At 40.2% G+C, this 24,651-nt stretch overlaps 2 protein-coding genes across 11 annotated transcripts in view; one reads left to right on the top strand and one right to left on the bottom strand.

Annotated features, from left to right (window-relative positions):
• USP37 (ubiquitin specific peptidase 37) overlaps positions 1-3,674 on the bottom strand; it is a 96,890-nt gene extending 93,216 nt beyond the window's left edge. For 8 of the 9 annotated variants that reach the window (XM_029933808.1, XM_029933814.1, XM_029933815.1 and 5 more), the window contains exon 1: positions 3,422-3,674. The gene's annotated coding sequence lies outside the window, so the exon portion shown is untranslated. Of the gene's footprint in view, positions 1-3,249; positions 3,272-3,421 lie in introns of those variants that run through there. The other variant, XM_029933811.1, reaches the window with a different exon arrangement.
• Positions 3,675-3,811: 137 nt separating this feature from the next.
• Positions 3,812-24,651, top strand: part of CNOT9 (CCR4-NOT transcription complex subunit 9) — a 28,580-nt gene continuing 7,740 nt past the window's right edge. The window contains exons 1-4 of one of the 2 annotated variants that reach the window (XM_029933836.1): positions 3,812-4,221; positions 14,197-14,376; positions 16,133-16,248; positions 18,950-19,059. In XM_029933836.1, coding sequence (XP_029789696.1) covers positions 4,198-4,221; positions 14,197-14,376; positions 16,133-16,248; positions 18,950-19,059 — 430 coding nt within the window. In that variant the 5' untranslated portion in view covers positions 3,812-4,197. Of the gene's footprint in view, positions 4,222-12,286; positions 12,439-14,196; positions 14,377-16,132; positions 16,249-18,949; positions 19,060-24,651 lie in introns of those variants that run through there. The other variant, XM_029933835.1, reaches the window with a different exon arrangement.

Below are 24,651 nucleotides of genomic sequence, written 5' to 3'. Positions count from 1 at the left end.
TGAGATCTACCGTCTTAACAAAACTAAATGTACAATGTGATATTGTTAACTATAGTACAATGTTGTAGAGCATTATCTCTAAAATGGCTTCATCTTGCTTAACTGAAACTTTGTCCCAAATGTTAATGGCTCATCACTACCTATAAAATAAATCCAAATGCTTTTCTGTGTGGTACTCATATGCTTCCTGTATTTATTTCCTCTTTTTCAACATAAATCCTTTAAATTTTAATATTTTCTATCACATCCACCACCACCAAATTACTTAAATAATGGAATTTTCCTTTATTTATTTTTGGAAACCTTGTCCCCTTTAGTCTCGTAGTTTTACCTGCTGTTAAAATATATAAACCACTGCTGACTTCTAAGAACTTTCTTTCCTAAAAAGATCTATAAAACAAATGCACAGAGAAAAAAATTAGTGAGTGACTAAAAGAGAGAAGTCGATCTAGATAAAGTTTATCTCCAATTCAGAATCTAAAATCTGAATGATTTTACAACCTAAGAATGAGTATAATCATTCACAGCTGGAAAACTCTTGGGTTTTTTTTTTTCTTTTGTGTCCTTGAATTTGCCTGAAGAGTGAAAAGGTGCTTGTCATCAGATGACAAGGTATAAGTAAGCTGGTGCTTCTGAAAGGCATGGTGGTTCCTAAAACAAGCTCCAGCTTACTTCTCCACTTAAATTCTTGAGAAATAGAAATGAAATGCCTACTAGCACATGTTCTAGTAAAAGACAGACTTTAAATAATCATACAATATACGATTACACGTTCTAAAAAGTAATCCAAATATAAAGGACAGGGCATGATGAGACATTATAATAGGGTACCTGATTGAAGACTTGGGGGTAGGGGGTGGAGAACATCGAGCAAAGGTTTAGCTAATACTGAAAGCTGACTTAATCGGGGATGGTCATGCTGGAACAAACTAGGCAACTACGAAAACAGTACGTGCAAAGGCGCTGTAGTGGAAAATAACGTGGTGTGCCTAAGGAAATAAAAAGTAGTGTAGCTAGAGTTTAGTGAGCAAGAGGAGCCTGGAGCCAAGATGAAGCTAGTGAAGCTGGAAAGAATAAAATTATATGGAATGCTGTAGATCACAGTTAGGATTTTGAATTTTACCCAAATTTTAATAAAAGTTTAGTGATGGAAAATTCACAGAAGAGTTTTAAGCAGAGAAATAACATGTCACTGTTGAATGGAGAAGTGATACGGTTTATATGGGTTTAGAAAGGAGAGTAAAAGAAGGAACAATGAAAGAAAATAGGGCAGACAAGAATACTAAAGTGATTCAGCTTATAATAATTACAATAACAATGCTCACTAGCTATTCACTGTGTGTCACATGCCATTTGATTTTCATAACAATACAATAAGGTGATTATTCCTATTTTACAGATGAGGATACAGGGAACCAGTGACATTAAGTCCAAGTGAAAGAAAATTGTGGCTTGAGGGGTGCTGGGTGTCAGTTGACAGAGCCTTTGACTTCGGCTCAGGTCATAATCTTGCAGCTCACAGGTTCGAGCCCCACATAGGGTTCTGTGCTAACAGCCCAGAGCCTGGAGCCTGCTTTGGATTGTGTCTCCCTCTCTCTTTGTCCCTTCCTGACTCACACTCTCTCTCACTCTCTCTCTCAAAAATAATGTTAAAAAAACATTTTTAAGATTGTGGCTTGAACTGGAAAAGTGATACTGAAGATGTGCAGAAATAGATTCAGACATACAGATGACCCCTGAACACCATGGGTCTGAAATGCACGGAGCTATGCATACATGGATTTTTCCGATAAGCACAGTACTGTAAATGTATTTTTTCTTTCTTATAATTTTAGTAACATTTCTTTTGTCTAACTTGAAGAATACAATATGTAATAAATACAGCATGCACAATATGTGTTAACTTTATGCTACTGGCATTCCAGTCAACAGTAGGCCATTCGTAGTTAGGTTTTGGAGAAGTCAAAAGTTACACATGGATTTTCAACTGGAAGGAGTCAGTGCCCTTAATCCTTGCATTGTCCAAGGGTCAACTGTATACGAAAAGAAGTTAAAGATTCATGGGATGAAGGAGAAGTCAAGAATGGATCTCAAGTTTCTAGCTTGTATAAGTAGATAAATATGAGAATGCGCCATTTAATGAAATGGGATACTAAAAGACAAAGAATTTGGGGAATGGAGAGAAAGATGAAGACTTTGGTTTTAGACATATTATAGATGAAATTCCCAAGGGAAAAAAAAATCAAGTGCAGATGTCAAGCAAACAATTGGTTATTTAGATCTTGAGCCAAAAATAAAGGGAAAAGGCTGGAAATTAAAGTTCTTAAATCATCAATATATAGGTGGAATTTAAAGCTTAGGGCAGAAGAGTAAAAGGTGAATAGGACCCTAGCACTAAACCTAGATATTCCATTTCACTCCATCAAACACCTCTCACTAATCATACATTACTTTGATGTCATCAGGCTTTTTAGTCCTCATTCAACTTTACCTTTCAACAGAATTCAACACTACTGATTCCTTCTTTCGACTCTTTTACAAAAGACTTGTCTTTCTCTATTCTTGGGTTATTAAACACCAAGAATCCCTAGGTCCATCTTCTCTAGTACTACACTGTCATGGGCAATTTCATTCACATCCCTAGCTTCAGCTAACTCTCAACACGGCAGGTGACATCTATTAATTCACATATTCTGCCCATAGCTTCTCTGAGCTCCAATCCACTATACCCAACTGCCTCCTTGACATCCTGTCTTAGACATCTTTTCCAGCTAGACACTTGTCAGATACTGCCACCCCCAAAAAAGGCATTTACGCAGGGCTGAAATTTTGCAAGGGATTACCACAAAACCACTACAGGCCAACTCTCCAGAACACAGGATTTTGTCATCAGTGATCATTTCCTCTCATGGATCAGGACCTAAATAGGTAAACCTGACAACCTGATCCGACAGATAGAAGATGGAGAGCAACCAAATGCGCGACAAAAATACGATTCATGGCTTTTGGCGAGAGACGATTAGGAGAGGGAAGAAGATGAAGAATGGTCAAGAGTGAATGTCCAAGGCCCGATGGGTGCGCGGCAACGGAAGTCACCTGAAGAGACAGCAGGCCCCGCTAAGGGGCGAGTGGCGGACGACGACAGCCCCCAGCAGAAAAGGGCCAGGTTTGGGTTCCGGAGGAAGAGCGTGACAGTAAAGACCAGGTCAGAGGACAGGGAAAGCGTGGGGGGAAACCCAAGAAGAGTACCTGTGAGGCCCAGGGAGAGTCGAGGGGGTGAGGGTGAGGGTGAGGTAAGCAGCAGCTGGGCGAACTCCCGAAGAGTGAACGCCGAGTGGGCGGACCGCAGGGGGCGGGGGGAGAAGGGGGGGGCCTGGGGAAAACGGCTCAGTGGAGAAGCTCGTCGCCCGGCCCGCCTTACCTGTGCTTGCGGGTCCGGAGCCCTCCAGTAGCCTGCCGGAAGCACAGAGTCCGCGCGGACGGGGAGGAGCCAGGGGTAAGGAAGGAAGGGACACCGGGCACGAAGGAGAGGGGCTGCTCGCTCCCCTTACTCAGGGAGAGCGGCTGATGGCGGGAACTGTGACCACACGCAAACACGCACGCACGCACGCACACTCGACGCGACCAGACGAGGCGCGTGCGTGCAACCCTGCAAACTCCGCCTTTCCTACGCCTTCGCCCCGCCCCAGCACCCAGTGACGTCTCGCCGAGACAGCCCCGCCCCCGCCTGAAGTAGTACGCATGCGCACTTTCCACTTCAAGCGCTTTGGCCTTCCCGTCATCTCCCTCCTACACAGCCCAGTTGGGCATGCGCACTGCTTGTCCCCCAGACCTCCAGGCTTTTCCCGCCCTTCACTGGCCTCCAGAGGAGAGTCAGAGTTCACGCTCCTCTCTGGGGATACCTGCTCGAAGCCAGAGGATGGGGGGTCTAGCAGGTGGCGAACGTCCTTCTGGCCCAGCTTCTTAAGGGGCAAAGGACAGACTCTGGGACTCTTAGCTCCACCAAGAGCCAGGAGGCGGGAAGAGTTGTGTGGGCGGGGTCAGGGGTGAAAGGTCATAGGGTTGTGAAGGGGGCGGAGCGAGCCGGAGGCGGATGGCGGCTGCGGCGGCTCTTCATCTTTGGCGGCAGAGTCACTGAAGCGGGGACGCGGGTCGGGCGCGTCCGGCAGTGGGAGAAGAGCGGCGGCCGCTCCCAACATGCACAGCCTGGCGACGGCTGCGGTAAGTGGCTGGGCGTTCCGGCCTGGGCCCAGAACCCGTCCTTAGCCTGGCGTTTCGGCCTCCTCTCCCCAGGTCCCCGTATCGGGCCCGGTGTCCCAGCTCCTCCTGCCCTCAGTCTGCGAGGCCCAGCCTCTACCCTCTTGGCGCCTTCACTGTGATGGAACCGGCCCCCACTTTCCTCTCCGGTCGGCTCTCGCGGCCTCCTGCGTCGCGTACCGCGTTCTTTTCCGGCCCCGGGGCCTGGTCCCGCGCTGGAGCGCCTCCCTCGCGGCCGGGACAGGCCATTCATTGATTCATTGCGCTGACCAACAGTCCCAGGGTGTCGGTTGCGCGCTGGGCGTCGGCGGGGATGAGGGGGACTTCCGTGGTCACTCTGACACGGCCCTTGCCCTTGGAACTCCCCGCCTGGGCACTTCGCCGCGGGAAGGAAATGGCTTCTAGCTCACACCACTTGTTTCACAGGTGGAAAATCTGAGACTGGGAGGAGGGAGTAACGCCTAGGTCTGATTACGGTTCTCTGCCCTTAAAACCTTTTTCACACATCTCATTTTACCAGGGCGATTTTTTAATGAGAAAAACGGATCGTGTAATTCACCTGTTTGCAGTAATTCTTGAGCTTACCACTTGCCATTGCCTTTAGATAAAATCCAGACTCCTTGCTGTGGCCTACGAGGCCCGCCCTGTACGATAGGGTCCTTGGGTTTGCTGTCTGGTGTTAATACCATTTGCTCTGTCGGCTCCAGCTACATTGGCTGCCTGCCCCTCCTCAGACCTGTGCTTTTCCACTTCTCTTGCACTTTCTGATTCTCTGTTCCTGGGATGCTCTTACCACGTACCTACATGCGCGTACACACACACACACACACACACACAGCCTGTGGGTGTAACTGGCTCCTCTTCCCTCTGGTCTCTGCCTAAATCTCCCTAGAGTCGTCTTCGCTTCATCACTCTAAAGAAGTTTTGTAACCCCTAAGTTTTCTCTGTTAAAATCCCCTCCTCAGCGTTGATTTCAATTTGTAATTTTTGTACTAACTTACCTGTTGGTTGACTGTCTACTTCTTGAGGGCAAGGACAGAGATCCTATGAGTCTCGTTTACATGGTTACCCCCAGTGCCAGGACAGTTCCTAGCACAGAGTTAGGGCTCAAGTACTTTAATGAATGAAAGCGTATAGATGAGGGAGGTGACTACTGAGAGCACATAGCTGTAAGGGGGAAATGAAGTCATATGATTGGAGCACACTCTTCTGAATACCCGTTGTACTTTTTTTGTTCCACTAAAGTGAAGCTACTTAAGAGGATAATACACTAAAATTGCATTATCAGGCAAAATGACGTAAGTACTAAATAGAGGACCAAAAAAAAATTTACTTTTAACTTTAAATATAGAAAGTAAAAAATATGCTGAATGTGACTCAACTATAGAAAACATTGTCAATGGAGTATTACATGGCAATGAGAAAGAATGAAATCTGGCCATTTGTAGGAAAGTGGATGGACCTTGGGGGTGTCATGCTAAGCGAAATAAGTCAGGCAGAGAAGGACAGATACCATATGTTTGCACTCATAGATCTAACAGGAGACCAGGAGAGACCTAATGGAGGACCAGGGGGAGGGGAAGAGGGAAAGGGAGGGGGGAGAGGGACTCAAAACTTGAGAGACTATTGAATACTGAAAATGAACCGAGGGTTGAAGGGGAAGGGGAAGAGGGGAAAGAGGTGGTGCTGTTGGAGGAGGGCACTTATGGGAAAGAGCACTAGGTGCTGTATGGAAACCAATTTGACAATAAACTATTAAAAAAAAAAGCTAAAAAACTCATCCAAAGAAAAAAATTACACATGTAATTTGGGAAGAAGCAAGTCAGAAGGTAAGGTTGCTGCTGGTAGGGGAGGGACAGGTTACCCAAGGGATCGTTAAGTTTGGCCTGTCCGTTTCCCAGAATCTGATTGTGTCTTCTCTAGGCTTTGATACCAAACTGTTCTTTTCTCTATACTATCCAAACTCTACACCTATTCAGTTTCTTTTGTTTTTACTTATTCCGTAATGCATCTTTTGAACAATGATGTAGGCTATAGTTCATTACTTATAATAGATGCTAAATATACGTTTCTTAATTAAGTTACATTGCTTCACACTGATTTAAAATCTGAACTTTTAGAGGCTCCTGGGTAGCTCAGCTGGTTGAGCATCCGACTTAGGGTCACGTCATGATCTCATGTTTGTGGGTTTGAGCTGTCTGTGCTGACAGCTTGGAGCCTGGAGCCTGCTTTGGATTCTGTGTCTCCCTCTCTCTACCCCTCCGCTGCTTACACTCAGTCTCTCAAAAGACAAAATGTTAAAAATTTTTTAAATTAAAAAAATAGCTTTTAGATACATTTTCATCTGTTGTGCAGTTGGGAATCACACAAAAGCTTTAACAAGTTCCTTTGTACCACTCATTCACTAGACTCTTTGGTTACTGAGGAAACTGAAACATCTTGAGTAGTATTTTATTATGCTAGAAATGTACGGTATGGTAAACTCTTGTCATATTTTACAAAATACATTTTTTTGTGTTTATTTTTATTTTTGAGAGACAGAGACAGTGCTAGCAGATGAGGGTCAGAGAGAGAGGGAGACACAGAATCCGAAGAAAGGCTCCCGGCTCTGAGCTAGCTGTCAGCATGGAATTCAGCGCGGGCCTGAACCCACAAACCACTGGAGAATATGACCTGAGCTGAAGTCGGACGCTTAACCGACTGAGCCACCCAGTCGCTCCTACAGAATACATTTTAACATCATCATCATTGCCACCATAAAATATATTTTCTTTCTCATATCTGTGAAATAGGGACAGAAATACCACAAAAGATTATTCTAAAGATGAAGTGAGGCTAACAGAGTGCTCAGTGGTTGGCTGGGTACACTCATTACTTAAATTACTTGCTCCCAGACTTCAGCCTTGGGAGTATAATTCCTGCATCAGCAAAGTAGCAGATCATTTTGTTGTGGAACTTGGAAGTTGTTTCAGATTAGTAGATCTACAAATCTTCACATACTTTCGGTCTTTAATGAATGTTGCACTAGTGATCTAAAACAGCCAAAGGTAAGCCTTTATTTGAGAGATGCGTTGGGTATGCATTTTTTTTAAATTTTCCCCACAAATTTCCACTGGTGATTTTAACATCCTTACCCATGTTTTCTCCCTCACTTTTCACCTAACCAGTAGCATCATCAGTCATTTTAAATCTTTTTGTTGAAGCTATGCTAGATTCCCAGATGCTCTCCTGTTTGGCAAGTGAAAAGAACATTGTGCACTCTGAGGGATCCGATTTTCTACACTGTTGCCTCCCATGTCTCCTGTTGAAGTTTTAAGCAAATTGCCTAACTTCTCTTTGCTTATTCACTTCCATTTTTAAAAGGGTGTTTTGAAGAACATTCTGGCCCTTCTAAAAATATGAGGATAATTAAGCTAATTTAATATTTCTTTTGGTACTATTTAGAATGTGTGTTTTCTTGGATTATCATCATTATGCAGATACCAAAGCCACATGTTAAGTCATCTCCAGATTTTGGAAAATAATCTCTTTCAGTCTTATGCCATTTTTTCTTTATTCGCTGTCTCATAGTTATTGGTAGCAAAACCAACAGGTATTTTGGCTCCTGAATATAAAGTTGTATTGAGAAATTTCGTTATTTTCTGTTTTAAAAAGCCATCAATATTGGTTTTTTAATTTATTCAGTGGGGAGGTAAGTCATATTTTGTTCCCTTTTATGGATAACATGGGTCTTTGGTGTTGTTGGGTTTTTTTTTTTTGTTTTTTTTTTGGAAGTTCTAAATCTCTTTCTCCTTTTCACATGGAGTTAAGATCTTTTGGAGATAGATGACCAACTGTCAGTACCCTGTGTGACGCTTAAGAGTTTAGCCATTGATGACTGACTTTGATAGATGTCTTGCCTTGTTTGTTGAAAGAATAAATTTACTTGAAATACATTTTTCATATCCAAATCATTAAACAGAAAAGAGGGGGGTGATTCTCTACTAAATTTTGATAATACGAACATTTTTTAAACCTATTTTAAAAGGAAAGGACTGCTCAATTTAAGGAGGTTGTACCTAAAAATATATATAGTTCTACATGATTTCTAATCTTGGAAATAAGTGTTGAGGATGTAACTAATAGTCCAAATCATATGTCTCATAAATGACTTTCTGGTTTCTGTAATTGAACCCACTGTTTATCCAAGTCGAACTATTAATGAACTATATTAGAATAGAATATTAAACTCAAAGTTCTGATTGCATTCTTAAAAATGAATTTCTTCAACTTGAAAGGATCATTGTGATTTCAGTCCTACAGACTAGCATAGGGCTCACTGATGGTAGAAAGAAGTAGACTACAGTTTGAATCCTAATTCCAGCATATACTCACAGTGTGAATTTGAGTCTGCTAACCTCCCTGAACCCGTTTCCTCTTTGAATTCTGAGGTGATTGGTACACTGGTATAAACATACTATGTTTCAGGGCACCTGGGTGGCTCAGAAGGTTAAACGACCAACTCTGGATTTCATCTCAGGTCATGATCTCTCAGTTCATGAGTTCGAGCTCTATGTCAGGCTCTGTGCTGACAATGCAGAGTCTGCTTGGGATTCTCTCTGCCCCTTCCCTGCTGGTGTGTGTGCGTGCTCTCTCCCACTCTCTCCCTCAAATAAACTTAAAAAAAAATACATTTTTAAAAATGATTGAATATGTTCAGTATATGTTACCACCTATAAATAATTTCTAAAAAGGCAACCCTATTCTGTAGTGGCAGAAAGCCTATCTATGATTACCTAGAGCTGGGTGTGTGGTTTACTGAAAGAAGTACCAGAGAACTTTTGGGAATGATGGAAGAGGTCTGTGTATGTGGAAATATAGATATTATTATATGTGTATATATATATATTTATGTTTGTTTATTTTTGAGACAGAGAGAGACAGAGCATGAGCAGGGGAAGGGCAGAGAGAGATGGAGACAGAATCTGAAGTAGGCTCCAGGCTCTGAGCTGTTAGAGCCAACCAGGCACTCCTAAAGAAGAGGTCTGTATCTTGATTGTGGTGGTGGTTGCTCAGGTATATAGAGTTATCAAAATTCATTGAAATATACACGTAAAATAGGTCCACTTAAAACTATGCAAATTAACCTCGATAAAGTTAACTTGTAAAAAGAGCTCTTAGATTAGTCTCTCAGCAGTAACTAAGAGCTAAGTAATTTTCCAAGATTTTAGAGACTCCTGGGATTTTATGGTAATTATTGTTCCCTTATTTTACCAATAATAAAATTGAGGCTTGGAAAAGTAAATGACTTATCCTAGGTCACACAATTCTAGAAATGGCCAAACTGTATTTTGAAGCCATTTCTGGCTCCCAATAGAGTGTGCGTTCCACTTACCGTACTTGTGTAGTTACATGTAAATCGAGGTCTTTTCCTATTCTTTCACTTGATAGACAGGTTCTTAGTTCTGGATCCATGAATAGGTTACATGGGGTCTATGAAATCTTTGAAATTATGTGTAATTTTGTGGAGAAATTATGTGCAAAACAATTTGCAAATACATGTTTTTCTGAGGAAAATATCCAAGATTTCATGTGATTCAAGAAGTGTTAACCTGGTTAAGTAGCTGACTTCAGCTCAGGTCCTTCAGCTCCGTCATGATCTCACAGTTCATAGGTTCAAGCCCTGCATTGGGCTCACTGTTTTCAGCACAGAGCCTGCTTCAGAACCTCTACCCCCAACCCCCACGCCTCTGCACCCCACCCAATGTGCTCTTCCCCCCTGAAAAACAAACATTAAAAAAGAAAGTGTTAACTACAATTCTTGTGGCAGTATCTTGCTATTATTTTTAATGTGTTTAAAGTATCTCCAGTAGAGAGGTCCTGGATAAATGTGCTTATCTGCCCCTGGACAGTGTATGCTCCTAGATTGAGTTCTATATCAGCCACAGCCTCAGAAATGTATTTGTAAATTATAAAAGAATTGTAGCAATTGGTTTAGGAATCTTTAGAGGTGATCTTTAAATAGAGAATAGGAGGAAGCGGAAACCTGCCATCCTTTACTCATACTTTCATCAGTTGTAAAATGAGGATAATAACTGTTCTGGTCAGTAAATGAAATCATGTTTTTAAAAATGTACAGTACAGGGGCTCCTGGGTGGCTCAGTCTGTTGAATGTCAGACTTCGGTTCAGGTGATGATCTCATGGCTCTTGAGTTCTAGAGCCCCATCAGGCTCTGTGCTGAGACTATTTTGGATTCCATGTCTCCCCCTCTCTCTGCCCCTCCCCACTCACACTCTGTCTCTCTCTTAAAAATAAACATTAAAAAAAATTTTTTTAATGTTCAGTACAGGTCTGTCTCTTTCCTTCCTATCCTACCCCCTCTTTCACTTCCCACACTCTTAAGAAGACATCAATTTTCAGATTCTAATAAGGTGTGCCTAAATGATCCTTGGGATTTAGAAAGGGTTAGATACATTTTGGGGGTTTATTACCATCAACATCTAGTGAGATGCTAGAGTTGTGCCTTGGAGTTTTATTCAAAGATAATGTTCAGAGTATTTTGCCAGTCATCTGGTAATATTAATATGGATGACATTTGAACAGGTTAGGGGTTAGGGGTGCCAACCCCTCCCCCATGCAGTGTTGGAAATCTGCATATAACTTTGACTTCCCCTAAACTTAATTCCTAATAGCCTGCTCTTAACTGCTAGCCTTACCGATAACAGTTGACCCACACATATTTTGTATGCTATGTATATTATATACTACATTCTTAGAGAAAAGAAAATGTTAAGATAGTCATAAGGAAAGGAAAGTACATTTACAGTACTGTCCTGTAGTTACTGCAAGAAGTCCATGTATGAGTGAACCTGTGTAGGTCAAACCCACATTCAAGTTACCTTTGCATAAATCAATAGATAACTCAAAATGTAAAAATATTTTCCCTTTTATTTTCCAAAATAACTATACTTCTACATGTGTTATAAAATTACCTGTTGGTGTGTGTGTGTGTGTTAGTTGCTATCACTAGCTAGATTATTTCTGTGAGAAACATGATTTGATATAGGGAATTATGTCAAACTATCTCACTGACTTTCTCACTAAAATGATGATTATTGGAATGCCTGGCTGGCTCAGTTGGTAGAATATGTTACTCTTGATCTCTGGGTCGTGACTTCAAGCCTTACATTGGGCATAGAGCTTACTTAAATAATTTTTTTAAAGTTGTTTTAATGATGATTATCATGTGCTTTGTAATCTCAATTAAGTCTGTCAGCACAGAGCATGATGTGGGGCTTGAACTCAGGAGTCGTGAGATCATGACCTGAGCCGAAGTCAAAAGCTTAACTGACTGAGCCACCCAGGCGCCCTTTGAACATCATCTTTAGATCAGACCTAATCTTTCCAGCAGGTGAGAAACAGCATCACCAAAGCAAAGAGTATGGACTCTGTTGCCAGTCTGCCTAGATTCAAATTTTGGCTTTGGCAAAATACAGTGTCCTCTATAAAATGAGGGTAGTGATAAGTATTTATTTAGGACAGTGCCTGACAGAGTAAGCACTATGTATTTTGGCGCCCATTTTTATTTTAAGAAATAATTGTATTCATCCCATAACAAATAGGTATTCAGTGGGGTTAAATTAATTCCTATTAAATTGGAGGCAAAATTCACCAGGGATGATGAAAAGGAGAGTTCTTATCCCAAGTATTTCCTGGCCCCAAACTGCTCTCGCTGCCTTCCCGTTGCTAGAATGGCTACAGAACCCATAGGTCCAAGCTGGTGCCTGAGAGGACATTACCACCCACCTGAATCCCTAGCTCTCTTAGAACCAAAGCCCCAGGAAGGCTACAGCTCCCACAAGTAGCCTCAGAAGTTGGATTGTTGCTGGCAGCAGGTGTCCATGACGTTAGGCACCCAACAAGGCATCAGGCCTTGCCCTCTAGAAGGTTAGCACTGCTCCAAGGACACCATCTCCTTGCTGAAGTCAGGCCAGCTCCAGAAATAGAATATGTGGGGGTGGCGCCTGGTGTCCGGAAGCCATGGTGTGCTGATTGGTGGCTACAGGTGCATCCTGCTGTTACACACCTAGGGCTCCCCAGGGCAGTATGAGGCATTGGAGTTCCAGATACAGGGCGCACACTGGCTGTACTGGGGGCAATGGAGCTTACTGATGGTGGTGTTGGGGCGACAGGACTTTAAGGTGAGTTGAATGAGTAAAGACTAATCAGCATAGATACTCTATTAATGGAGCAATGAGTGTCTCTGAGTCCCTTTTAGTTACTGGATTGTGGGTCATCCAGGAGCCTGTGGGCAGGAAACTCAAAGCTAAAATTTTAGCTCTTGTTTCCACAGAGCTTTTTAAGGTGATGTAATACTCTAAATAAGCATACCCTGTCTTCCTAGTGGGAATTACATTTCCAAAAATAATTTTTTAAGTTGAGGGCCTTATCTGTAGAGGCCTGGAAAGGGCAAGTACTTGGACAATATGTTTTTGCTGTTGGTGGATGGGAAGGACTACCCTATTCTTCATATTGCTGCTGTGGGAGCCTGGGCTTTCTTGAGGAATATCACTGATGGGAGTTACAAAATACCTTTTAACAGAGTACTCTAAGGCACTTAGAGAAGACTTAAGCTGCGTGGTATTTCAGTCCATTTAGCAGAACACTTTGTGGTTCATTCTGTCAAGCAAGTGAAATGATAAACATTAAGCTAAAAGCTTGTAATCAAGCTTCCATTTATAGAAGGCTGTTGTTCAGCTTGGGTACAGTGATTGTGAATACACCTCAAAGTCTATCTTAGACTTTTGTTCTTCAACAAAGACAGTTGTCTTTCTGTGCCTCATCTTTCCATTTATATGATGGGTAGGTCATTCTATATCGTGATAAGCTATAGCAGGAACATGTAAATACCATGGGAAGCTGTGTAATGCAGTTCAGGAAGGCACTAGAATATGCAGTTTCATACTTGGGTGAATTGAACAGGTTAATCCTCTGAGCATTAGTGATCTCATCTGTAAGTATAGTTCCTTTTTTTTTTTTTTGCCTACCTGCCCTATCTACCCATTAATTCCCCTGGTTGAGGGAATTAAGTAAGAAATATTGGGCATAGGGATTGAAATCTTGAATTTGTTAGGACTTTAGAGCTAAAAATAGCAATGGTAATCATTGTTTTACTTTATAATCTTAAGAATAATTAAGGGAGTTAACCGAGGGCACAGGCTGTTTAACAGGTGTGGAGAATTATAGAACTGCTCTAATTTTTTTTTTTTTAACGTTGTGATGCTTTTGCACAATAATAAAAGAATGTTGTCTGTATGGTCCCTACATGAGTAAGTAATGGATGATTCTCAAAAGGGTGGAGGTAGAGTATGTATAAGAATCATTAGAAGAGGGACTTTTCCATGGATGGGGATGCCAGAATTAATGGGGAAGGACCAGAAATGGGTGGTAAGGGTGTAACTTTTTTTCGTTAAAAACTATTATAGGGGCATCTGAGTGGCTCAGTTGCTTAAGCGTTCCAACTCTTGATTTCGGCTCAGGTCATGATCTGATGGTTCATGAGATCAAGCCCCGCATCAGACTCTACACTGACAGCCTGGAGCCTGCTTCTGATTCTGTGTGTCCCTGTCTCTGCCCCTCCCCTGCTCATGATCTGTCTCTCCCTGTCTCTCAAAAATAAATAGTTAAAAAATTAAAAATAAATTAATGAAACAGTGCAACAGTAAACATCCTGGTATGTCTTCAGTACAGCCCAGGTATACCTCTTTGCTAAATTCCTAAACATGAAATTATTGAAAGGTGTGTGTGTTTTAGATTTTGAGAGAGTGAATTAATTTACATCAAGTGTATGGACTTGGAAATGCTCCCCTGGTATTTATGAAAAATACATTGCCTCTAAAGCAGAGTAAAACTTGGTTTGACTTTAACGAAACATGTTTACTTTCTTTTTTCACTTGAAGCCTGTGCCTACTGCACTGGCTCAAGTAGATAGAGAAAAAATCTATCAGTGGATCAATGAGCTGTCCAGTCCTGAGACAAGGGAAAATGCTTTGCTGGAGCTGAGTAAGAAGCGAGAATCTGTTCCTGACCTTGCACCCATGCTGTGGCATTCATTTGGTACTATTGCAGCACTTTTACAGGTGGGTACATACTTGTGAGTTGCAGGTCAGTCCTGTTCATCACACTTCTCTCTGTCTGCTTAAATGATTTTGAAGACTTCAGTAGAAGAGTTCTTTAAATGTTAGCATTTGTAAGAATCTGTTTTAGAAAAGTCTAAGGTGCTTCTTAGGGTCTTACCCAAAAGATTTATTTGGTCGGAGATTAAAAATCTCAGAAAGCATCTGCCCTGCTGTCAGTTGATTCTGATGTAGGTAGTCTAAGAATTACACTTTGAAAAACACAGCTTTAGGAGTACTACGAGACAGTTTTACATGACAGAAGAAGAATGGTAGGAAGTAAAGTATAAGAACTGCAAGGTATATTCTGACAAAAGGAAATGTTAAGATAAAGATATGGTAGCTATAGGATTAGAGGTAGGTCCACTTGTACATTAAAGAGTACTGCAGTTTGGTTCTGACTATAACAGTCGTTGGTAGGGAATAAATTGATATGGTATAATCTTCTACTCTTAAGATAATGGAATAATAATCCTTTAAAGTATTGTCCAAAATTCCTAATAATTAGATTAATTTTCAAGCCTGTTAAGTAAATTTGCATTCAATTCCTACATCATGTAACCAAGAAGCTAATCTTTCCTTTTTTAATGTATAATTAACATACATACAGTATTATATTAGCTTCGGGTATATAATGTTAGGATTCAGTGATTCAACAATTCTATACATAATAAGTGTATTTTTTTTAATGTTTATTCATTTTTTAGAGAGACAGAGTGCAAGCAGGGGAGGAGCAGAGAGAGAAGGAGACACAGAATCCCAAGCAGGCTCCAGGCTCTAAGCTGTCAGCACAGAGCCCGACATGGAACTCAAACTCTCAAACTGCGAGATATCATGACTTGAGCCTATGTCGGGCATTCAACCAATTGAGCCACCCAGGCACTCCACAAAAAGTGTATTCTTAATCCCCCCCAATTTTTTTATTTATTTTTGAGAAACAGAGAGAGACAGTGCAAGCAGGGGAGGGTCAGAGAGAGAGGGAGATACAGAATCCGAAGCAGGCTTCAGGCTCTGAGCTAGCTGTCAGCACGGAGCCCGATGTGGGGCTCAAACCCACGAACTGTGAGATCATGACCTGAGCTGAAGCTGGACGCTTAACCGACTGAGCCCCCCAGGCGCCCCTTTAATCCCCAAAATTAATCTTTCTTTTAGGAACTTTTCCTAGAAAAGTTTTAAAATTAAAAAAAACAGGAATTACATACAGCATATCATACCTATTCACTGCTGCTTGAACATATCTCCGTGTGTCTCCCATGTTCTTATCTCTCCCTTTTTTGCAATTTCTACCTGACCAAATGCAGACTTCTTTGTGAGTCGCTGTGGTTGATTTACTGACACATGCTATCTGGCCAGTTAGCTCATTACCGTAACTGAAAGCAGGGTGTTGACAAAAGGGAGGATTATAAATGTAAGAGCCCCTCAGATGAAGGCCTCAACAGGTGCTGGATGCAAAGAGGAAGTGTAGGTGACCACAGATATTCCCAATAGTCCCAAGCAATACTATCTTTTCATCACAAATATGTCTGTAGAAATGTCAGACATATTTGTGATCAAAAGATAGCATTGCTTGTTTATTTCTGCTCCCACTTTGGTGGTTCAGTTCTTATAGGATATGTGGAATTAAAAGTTGTGGGAGGTTTTAGGGTTTTTGCTTTAATACCATGGGAATTCATTCTGTAGTAAGTTTTTTATTCATCTGCTGCTGGTTTCCATTTTTTAGGAAATTGTAAATATTTATCCATCTATCAACCCGCCCACCTTGACAGCACACCAATCTAACAGAGTTTGCAATGCTCTGGCATTACTGCAATGTGTGGCATCACACCCGGAAACCAGGTAAGTGCTTTGGTGAGTCTGTTGATGGAGGCTGTATTGAATATGGTCTTTTCCTGAATGAGGAGAGGAGGAGCATCCACATGTGTGTGGATGTGGATCTTCAGGATTCTCATCTGCTTTGCTTTTCCTGAAGCATTTCTGTCTCTAATTCACCAAGTTTTCATGCAGTAACAGTATAATGTTGTTTAACATGTTCTTTCATAATTTTTTTTGCCTTTTAAAAATTGTGGTAAACTGTACATAACATACCATTTCAACCATTTTAAGCATAGAGTTCAGTAGTATTAAATAATATAATATATTATAATCTATAATATATTATATATAACATATAATATAATTTGCAACCACCACCACCATTATCTTATAAAACTGAAACTTGACCCATTAAACTGTAACTCCGCATTCCCATAGCCCCTGGTAACCATCATTCTACACTCTGTTTATATGATTTTGACTACTCTGAGTACCTCATTTAAGTGGGATCATTCAGTATTAGTCTTTTTGTAATTGGCTTATTTCATTTAGCATAATGTCTATATTGTAGCATATGTCAGAATTTTCTTCCTTTTGAAGGCTGAATAATAATCCATTGTCTCATTTACTTTTTATCCATTTATAACACTGAACTTTAAAGGAAGTTCACAGGGCACCTGGTAGACCATGTGGTTCTTAATCTCAGGGTCAAAAATTCGAGCCCCCACGCCGGGGGTAAAGTTTATTTAAAACCAAATAAGTGAAAATAGGGGCACCTGGGTGACTTGGTTGAGTGTCTGACTCTTGATTTCGGCTAAGGTCATGATCCCAAGGTTGTGGGATCTAGCCCCACATAAGGCTCTGTGCTGAGCGTGGAGCTTGCTTAAGATTCTCTTTCCCGGGACGCCTGGGTGACTCAGTTGGTTAAGCCTCCGACTTCGGCTCAGGTCAGATCTCACATTCGTGGGTTTGAGCCCCACGTAGGGCTCTGTGCTGACAGTTAGCTCAGAGCCTGGAGCCTGCTTCCAGTTCTGTGTCTCCTTCTCTCTCTGCCCCTCCTCCTCTCATGCTCTGTCTCTCTCTGTGTCAAAAATAAATAAAACATTTTTTAAAAAATTTAAAAAAAAAAGATTCTCTTTCCCACTGCCCCTCCCCCCACTCGTGTGTGCACACACGTACATGCTCGCTCGCTTGCTCTCTCTCAAAAAAGAGGTGGCATTCACATCTCAAGAAGGGTCAGATAAGTAGATACTTCTCCCTCCTGAACCCATGGTAGGCATCATTGTGCCATGTATGAGGCACGTAGTAGGAGTTCAGTAAATCTCTGAACCCAGCATTTTTTTTCCCGCTGAACCTAGATTTGGCTTCAGAATCATTCTTAACACAGGATTCTAGGCAGCCTTGTAAAAGATTACAACTGGCATGTAAGGTGGCCTGCTACATCTGACAGGAAAAGGGAAATCCTGTTCAGGTACCTGCTTTGTGACTTTTATGGCTCTGAGGCACTTAAAAATCATCTTAATAAAGTCTTTCCTCTCTCAAGTTTCCTTATAAAATCTGACTGCTAGGTTGACACTGACATTTTAGAACTCAGAGAAGTTTCTATGAAAATTATTTTTAAGCACTTAAGAAAAATGCAAGAGTGCTGTGTTAAAAATTTAGACTGTTTGCTCTCCCACAAGATGTAACTATAAATAATATAAGGTAATGGATTGGTTCCATATTAGTTGTCTGACATACTAGCTTCAGATTAAAATGTTTTTAGAGGGGCGCCTGGGTGGCTCAGTCGGTTAAGCGTCCGGCTTGGGCTCAGGTCTTGATCTCACGGTTCGTGGGTTCGAGCCCCTCATTGGGCTCTGTGCTGACAGCTAGCTCAGAGCCTGTAGCCTGTTTCGGATTCTGTCTGTCTGTCTGTCTCTCTCTCTCTCCCTCTCTCCCTCCCTCCCTCCCTCTCTCTCCCTCTCTCTCTGACCCTCCCATGCTTACTTGCGCTGTCTCTCTCTCTGTCTCCAAAATAAATAAAAAGCATTAAAAAAATGAAAAAAGTTTAAAAAAATGTTTTTAGAATACTTAGTGTATCTGAAATGCCCTAACAAAAAAAGGACAGTGTACATTTAGACATAGCAGCTTGATAATGGCTGCTTTGTTTTCCTCTCTCGGTTTATAAGGTTTTGTGTGGCTACACCTGTGAATAGGTGAGGGGTGCCATCTAGGAGAATCTGTCAGGCACTTAACAGCATTTTATGACCTACTTTTTAAAATCTGCAGTTGGATATTTTATCAGTTTTTCAGGTACTTGATACTGATTACAGGGAAAGTGGCATATCCTCTTAACCACTGCCCTAGACTAGATTTTTTTTAACCTTTACATTGCCATTTTGAGCCAGCTTTTGTGGTGGGAGGAGGGGAATGAAAGGGGGCTGGTCTGAGCACTGTTGGATGTTTAGCGGCGTCCCTGGCTTCTGCCCACTGGATGCCAGTAGCAGCCCCCTCAGTTGTGACACCAGAGATCTCTCCAGACATTACCACCTGTGCCCTGGTGGACAGAATCACTCCAACTGAGTGAGAACCATTGGTCTAGACTAATGACCAGTAACTCTTGTCTAGAGGTTCCTTGGTTAGACAATTTTACAATTCTTATAGAATGAACTGCCTGGAAATTGAATGTTCACAATCCTTAGAAATTAAGTCTGGAGCTCTGAATGTGATTATCTTCTTCTTGCAGGTCAGCATTTCTTGCAGCACACATCCCACTTTTTTTGTACCCCTTTTTGCACACCGTCAGCAAAACGCGTCCCTTTGAGTATCTCCGCCTAACCAGTCTTGGAGTTATTGGTAAGGTATTAGGGTTGTTGTATAAGCCTGAAATCCTCATAATAGTGATTTTAACTTTGTTGTTTTTGTTTTGTCTTTTATAACTTTTGTTCATCAGTTGTTTGTTTTTTGTCCTTGAGGTTGAGTCTGTTTCCACTAATCAATGAGGATATAATAAATAATAATAAATGGTAAATATCTGTTAAATAATAGGTAAGTAAGTCCTTTAACAGTTCTTATCAAGCACCATTCTGTGTGTTGTTAATAAGGGTATGAGGCCCAACATTTGGGATTAAATTTAGCATATATGTAGAAACATTTATTGGAATTGTAGATCTGCGGTCAGCAAAGAGTATTATTACAGAAATAAGAACTTGAGCTTGTGTTTTGTTTGTTTCTCTTTCAGAGCTGTTCTCCCATAACTGCAGAAGTTTGTCTTCTGCTTCACCTAATTGAATTTCTGTATGCTAAAGTTAATGTTTTCACATGTATTTACTATGGGAGATGTGTCTAAAATACGTTTTGCTCAGTAAAATAATACATTAGCTGTTTCATGTCTCAGACTCCCAGGTAATAAAGAACTGTCTTTGGATTTGTGAAAAATAAATATTCAAAGTTTCTTTCCAGGGGTGCCTGGCTGGCTTAGTTGGTAAAGCACACAACTCTTAACCTCAGGGTCATAAGTTCCAGTCCCATGCCCCACGTTGGGCATGAAGCCTACTTAAAAAAAAAAAAAAAAAAGATGATGATGATGATGATTTCTTTCCAAATTCATCCTTCAGTATCTTTCTCTCATAGTTTTTGCTCACATACTGATCAAACAATAAAAATACTGATTTTTTTTAAATAAACTTTTTTTGTTTTAAGTGTATTTATTTTGAGAGAGAAAGAGAGCGGAGGGCAGAGGGGGAGAGAGAGAGCTCCAGGCAGGCTCTGCACTGGCAGCACAGAGCCCAATGAGAGGCTTGAATTCACAAAACCGAAAGTCTGATGCTTAACTGACTGAACCACCCAGGCGCCCCAATAAGAACACTTATTGTACAGACTTTGTTTTGTTCACTTACTGTTTTTATGGTCAGTCTGTGTTCACATCCCTGTGATTATAAACCATGGATCAGGAAGTATACCTCAGAAGTTTGGTCCTTCTAAGGCGCCTAGTGGCTCAGTTGGTTAAGTGTCCAGCTTCAGCTCAGGTCATGATCTCATGGTTCCTGAGTCTGAGCCCTACATCGGGCTCTGCACTGACAGTGCGGAGCCTGCTTGGGATTCTTTCTCTCCCTCTCTCTCTCTCTGCCCCTTCCCAACTTGTGCTTTCTCTCTCTGTCTTTCAAAATAACTAAACTTTAAAAATATAAAAAACAAAAAAATAAAAGTTTGGTGCCTCTGAGACATTTTTCAGAGACATTTTATTGTACATTTAAGGAGTAGCGGTTAATATACTGCAAGTGAAAGTTACTGTGTTTTACATCCCCTCTCAAGTAGTACTCTAATTAGAAACTGTTTTTCCCCAATATATAGTTTACTGCTTTTAAGTTACAAATATTTCCCTTGGAGGATTTAAAACATGAACTAAGTACCAGCTGAAAGAAAACATCTATATCCTTATTTCTGATCTAAATTACATCCTACTTCTGCTCGTTTTTAGACCAGTTATGGGATGGTGGGATAAACTTAACTGTATGGGGATAAAAAAAAAAAAAAAAAAATACTTGGACAGTGTTAAGCCAATTGTTTGCCCTTGCGTATGTTTTCTGAAACTCTATTTCTCCAAGTCAGTTGAAAGTACAAGCAGAAAGTAAATACTGGGCCCAGACTTCTTGCTTACAGTTTAAAGGTCATCACAAAAGTATGATTATAAGTGAAATGATACGTGAAAAATTAGAAAATACTTGAAAATGGATAAAATAAAAACATATCAAAACATAAAGCAGAGCTTAGAGGGAATTTTGTAGCATAAAATGCTAATATTCGAAAGGAAGAAAGGTCTTTAATCAATGTTCACAACTTTCCACTTTAAGAAACTAGAAAAAGGAGCAAATTAAGCTAAATTAAACAGAAGGAAATGGTAAGGAATAGACATCAATGAAAATGAGAACAGGAGAACAATAGAGAAAATCAATGAAACCAAAAGCTAACTTTTTTTGAGATATAACTGACTCTTACCATTTTTCGTTTTTAATGTACAACATAACAATTTAATATATATATACATTGCAAAATTAATAAGTTCACATCCATCACCACACAGTTATAAAAATTTTTCTTATGATGAGAACCTTTAAGATCTGTCTTAACAACTTTCAAATATGCAATACAGTATTGTTAGTATAGTCCTTGTACATTACAATCCCATTACTTACTTATCTTATAATTGGAGGTTTGTACTTTTTAACCACCTTCACCCATTTCACTCACCCCCAATTTTTTACTGAAAAAATTTCCATGGAACTGGATAGACTGGGGGGAAAAGAGAAAACACAAATTATAACTACCAGGAATGGAAGGGTGTATGTTACAACAGACCACAGCCATTAAAAAAAATGATAAGGGAATATTACTAATAACTCTTTGCACATAAGTTTGATAACTTAGGTGAAATGGCCAAATTTTATGAAAGATTCAGTCTGCCAAACTGTACTCAAAACAAAATAGATAATCTGAATAGTCTCACATTAAATTGTTTTTCCAGTTAAAAACCTTCCACCAAGTAGAAAACTCCAGGCCCAAATTGTTTCACTGATGAAATCTACCAAAAATTTAAAGAAATTAAATAATACAATTTTGTGAAACTTTTCCAGAACGTAGAATGCGTCTAAGTTCTTGGTGAAGCCACCATTACTCTGATAATAAACCAGAAAAAGACATTGTAAGAAAACTTTAGTCCCATATCCCTCAAGAACATAGATACAGAAGTTCTCAACAAAATGTTAAATCAAGTCTAGTGATATACAAAAAGGATCATCATGACCAAGTGGGTTTATCCCAGGGCTGTGTGATGGTTTAACTTTCAAAAAGCAGTCGATTATAGGGGCACCTGTCTGGCTCAATTGGTAGAGCATGCAACTCTTGATCTCAGGGTTATGAATTTGAGTCCCACATTGGGTGTAGAGATTACTTAAAAATAGAACTTTAGGGATGCCTGGATGACTCAGTCAGTGAAGCATCAGACTCTTGACTTCCACTCAGGTCATGATGCCAGGGTAGTGGGATCGAGCCTGCTTGGGATTCTTTCTCTCTCTCTTCCTCCCCCTCCCTCTCCCCCTCCCTCTCCCCCTCCCTCTCCCCCTTTCTCTCCCTCTCTCCCTCTCTCCTTCTCTCCTTCTTCCCCCTCCCTGCTTGCACGTGCTCTTGCTTTTTCTCTCATAAATAAAAACAGTTTTTAAGAAATTCATCAATATAATTGACCATATCAACAGATTAAAGAAGAAACATTGTGTGATCATTTCTTTCATTAAAAAAAAAATAGCTGACAGAATTCAGCCTCCCTTTATGATAAAAAGTCAAGCAAAGTAAAAATAGAGTAACTTTCTCAACCTGATAAAGTTAAAAGAATCCTGCAATTAAGATCATAGTTAATGTGAAAAACCAAGCATTGTCCCCTAAGATTGAGAAGAGGGTAAGGATGTTTATTCTTACCACTCCTATTCAGTATCATTCTGGAAATGCTACTTCATGCAATAAGGCAAGAGGAAAAAGAATAAAGGGCATACAAATTAGAAAAAATGAGATTATTTATTCACAGACAACAAGATGAACTACATAGAACAGTCTTGAAGAACCTACCCAAAAAAAGCTACTAGAACTAGTGAATTTAGCAAGGTGGCAGGATATAAGGTCAGCATTCAAAAATTAATCCTTTAAAAAAAATTTAATCCTTTTATGCAGTAGCCAAAGCAGTCAAATTGAAATTTTAAAAACCTACCATTTATAATAGCACCAAAACATTAAAAAAACTGGGTGTAAGTCTTACAAAATGTGTAAGATCTGTAGCTAAAAGAACTATAAAACAATGTTGAAATCAAAGATGACCTAAATAAATGCAGAGATATATATACCATGTTCACTGATTGGTGTATCAACAGTTCAGTATTGTTGAGATGTGAGTTCTCCCCGAACTGATGTATAGACTTAAAGCAATTACAGCAAAATCCCAGCAGGATTTTTTTTTAAATATAGAAATTGACAAGCTGTTTCTAAAATTTATATGGAAAGGCAAATGAGCTAGAATATGCAGATTTTAAAAAGAAGGACAAAGTTGGAAGACCTGCGCTACCTGATTTCAAGATCTATTGGAAGACTGCGGTTGTAAACACACTGTGGTATTGGAGAAAAGACAGAATTGTAGACAGCTAGACTTATAGGTCAGTGGAGCAAATGGGGAGTGTAGATATTAACCCATACAGATATGGTTGATTTTTGCAAAGGTAATTTCATGAACAAAGGATAATAGTCTTTTCAATAAATGGTGGTGGGACAATTAGATATCCATATGTAAAACCATGAAGCGCAATCTATACCTTGTACTCTATACAAAAATTTACTCAGAATGGATTTTAAACAAACTACATGTAAAGTCAAATTAAATAGCAATTTGATATCTGCTATAAATTATATTAGTCAATTATGTGCTATTTGCTGTGGGGTTTAGAGGTGTGCTTTTGTAGATTGCCAGTTCTTATTAAAATAAATGATATTCCTGTCTAAAGTGATTGATTTAAGTTATTATAGCTCTAATTAGCCTAGGCCTTTCGTATAAAAATTAGTTGATGCATTGGGCATCAACTGCTCAGGCATCAGTCATTTGTTTAATGAGACTCTGTTTCCCCGTGTACAGAATGGAGAAGATATCACTGAACTGTGTCTGTTACCTGGTCAGTGATGTCAGTTTAGAACTCAACAGAACAGAATCGGGATGAATTTCAAAAATCATTTGTTCCGACTCTTAGTTTATAGATAAAGAAACAGAGGCCTATAAAGAGAAGGTAACTCTATCATTTGGTAAACTAGTTGCAGGACTAGGATTAAAGTTCAGGTATATATGTGTGTTTCTTGCTTAGGTATACCCTTCCATGATTTTGCTCTTTGGTGAAGGAGTGACAATTAAATAACCAAGAAATAATTTGTTTATGTCCAATGTGAAATAGGATTCAAATGGACATCATTTCTTTGCTACCTGGGGATATCCTTTAGTACTGATAGAGAACTCTTCTCTCTTCCCTAAAATAAATGGAGAGTAGATGATGATGTTGTGTGACTATCTACCAAGAACGATAGAAAAATGATTTAGATGGCTGAACTGCTGCCATGTGGTGAACCAAACCTGGTACCTGATCTTTCAAATGCTGACTGATAAGAGTCAACCTCTGCTTTCTCTTCCCTTTTTTTTTTTTTTTAATCAGTATGACTTTGGTTCTCTGACCCAAACCACAATGTATGTTCTCTGTTATTTAAGTTCCACAACTAGCTGGATGAACACTCACTCCAAAGTTAATTTGTTTGTTTGTTTGTTTGTTTCACACATGCAAAAGCAAAGGGCTTTATTACGGGCTTAGGTTTGCTGGGGCCTAAGCTCGGACTCACAGACTTCACCAGCGAAGTGGATCCGTGCTGAGA

The sequence above is a fragment of the Suricata suricatta genome, chromosome 3, assembly GCF_006229205.1.
Source record: "Suricata suricatta isolate VVHF042 chromosome 3, meerkat_22Aug2017_6uvM2_HiC, whole genome shotgun sequence".
NCBI lineage: Eukaryota > Metazoa > Chordata > Mammalia > Carnivora > Herpestidae > Suricata > Suricata suricatta.
Note: the sequence above shows the minus strand (reverse complement) of the source record. Positions and strands in the feature narration are given on the sequence as shown.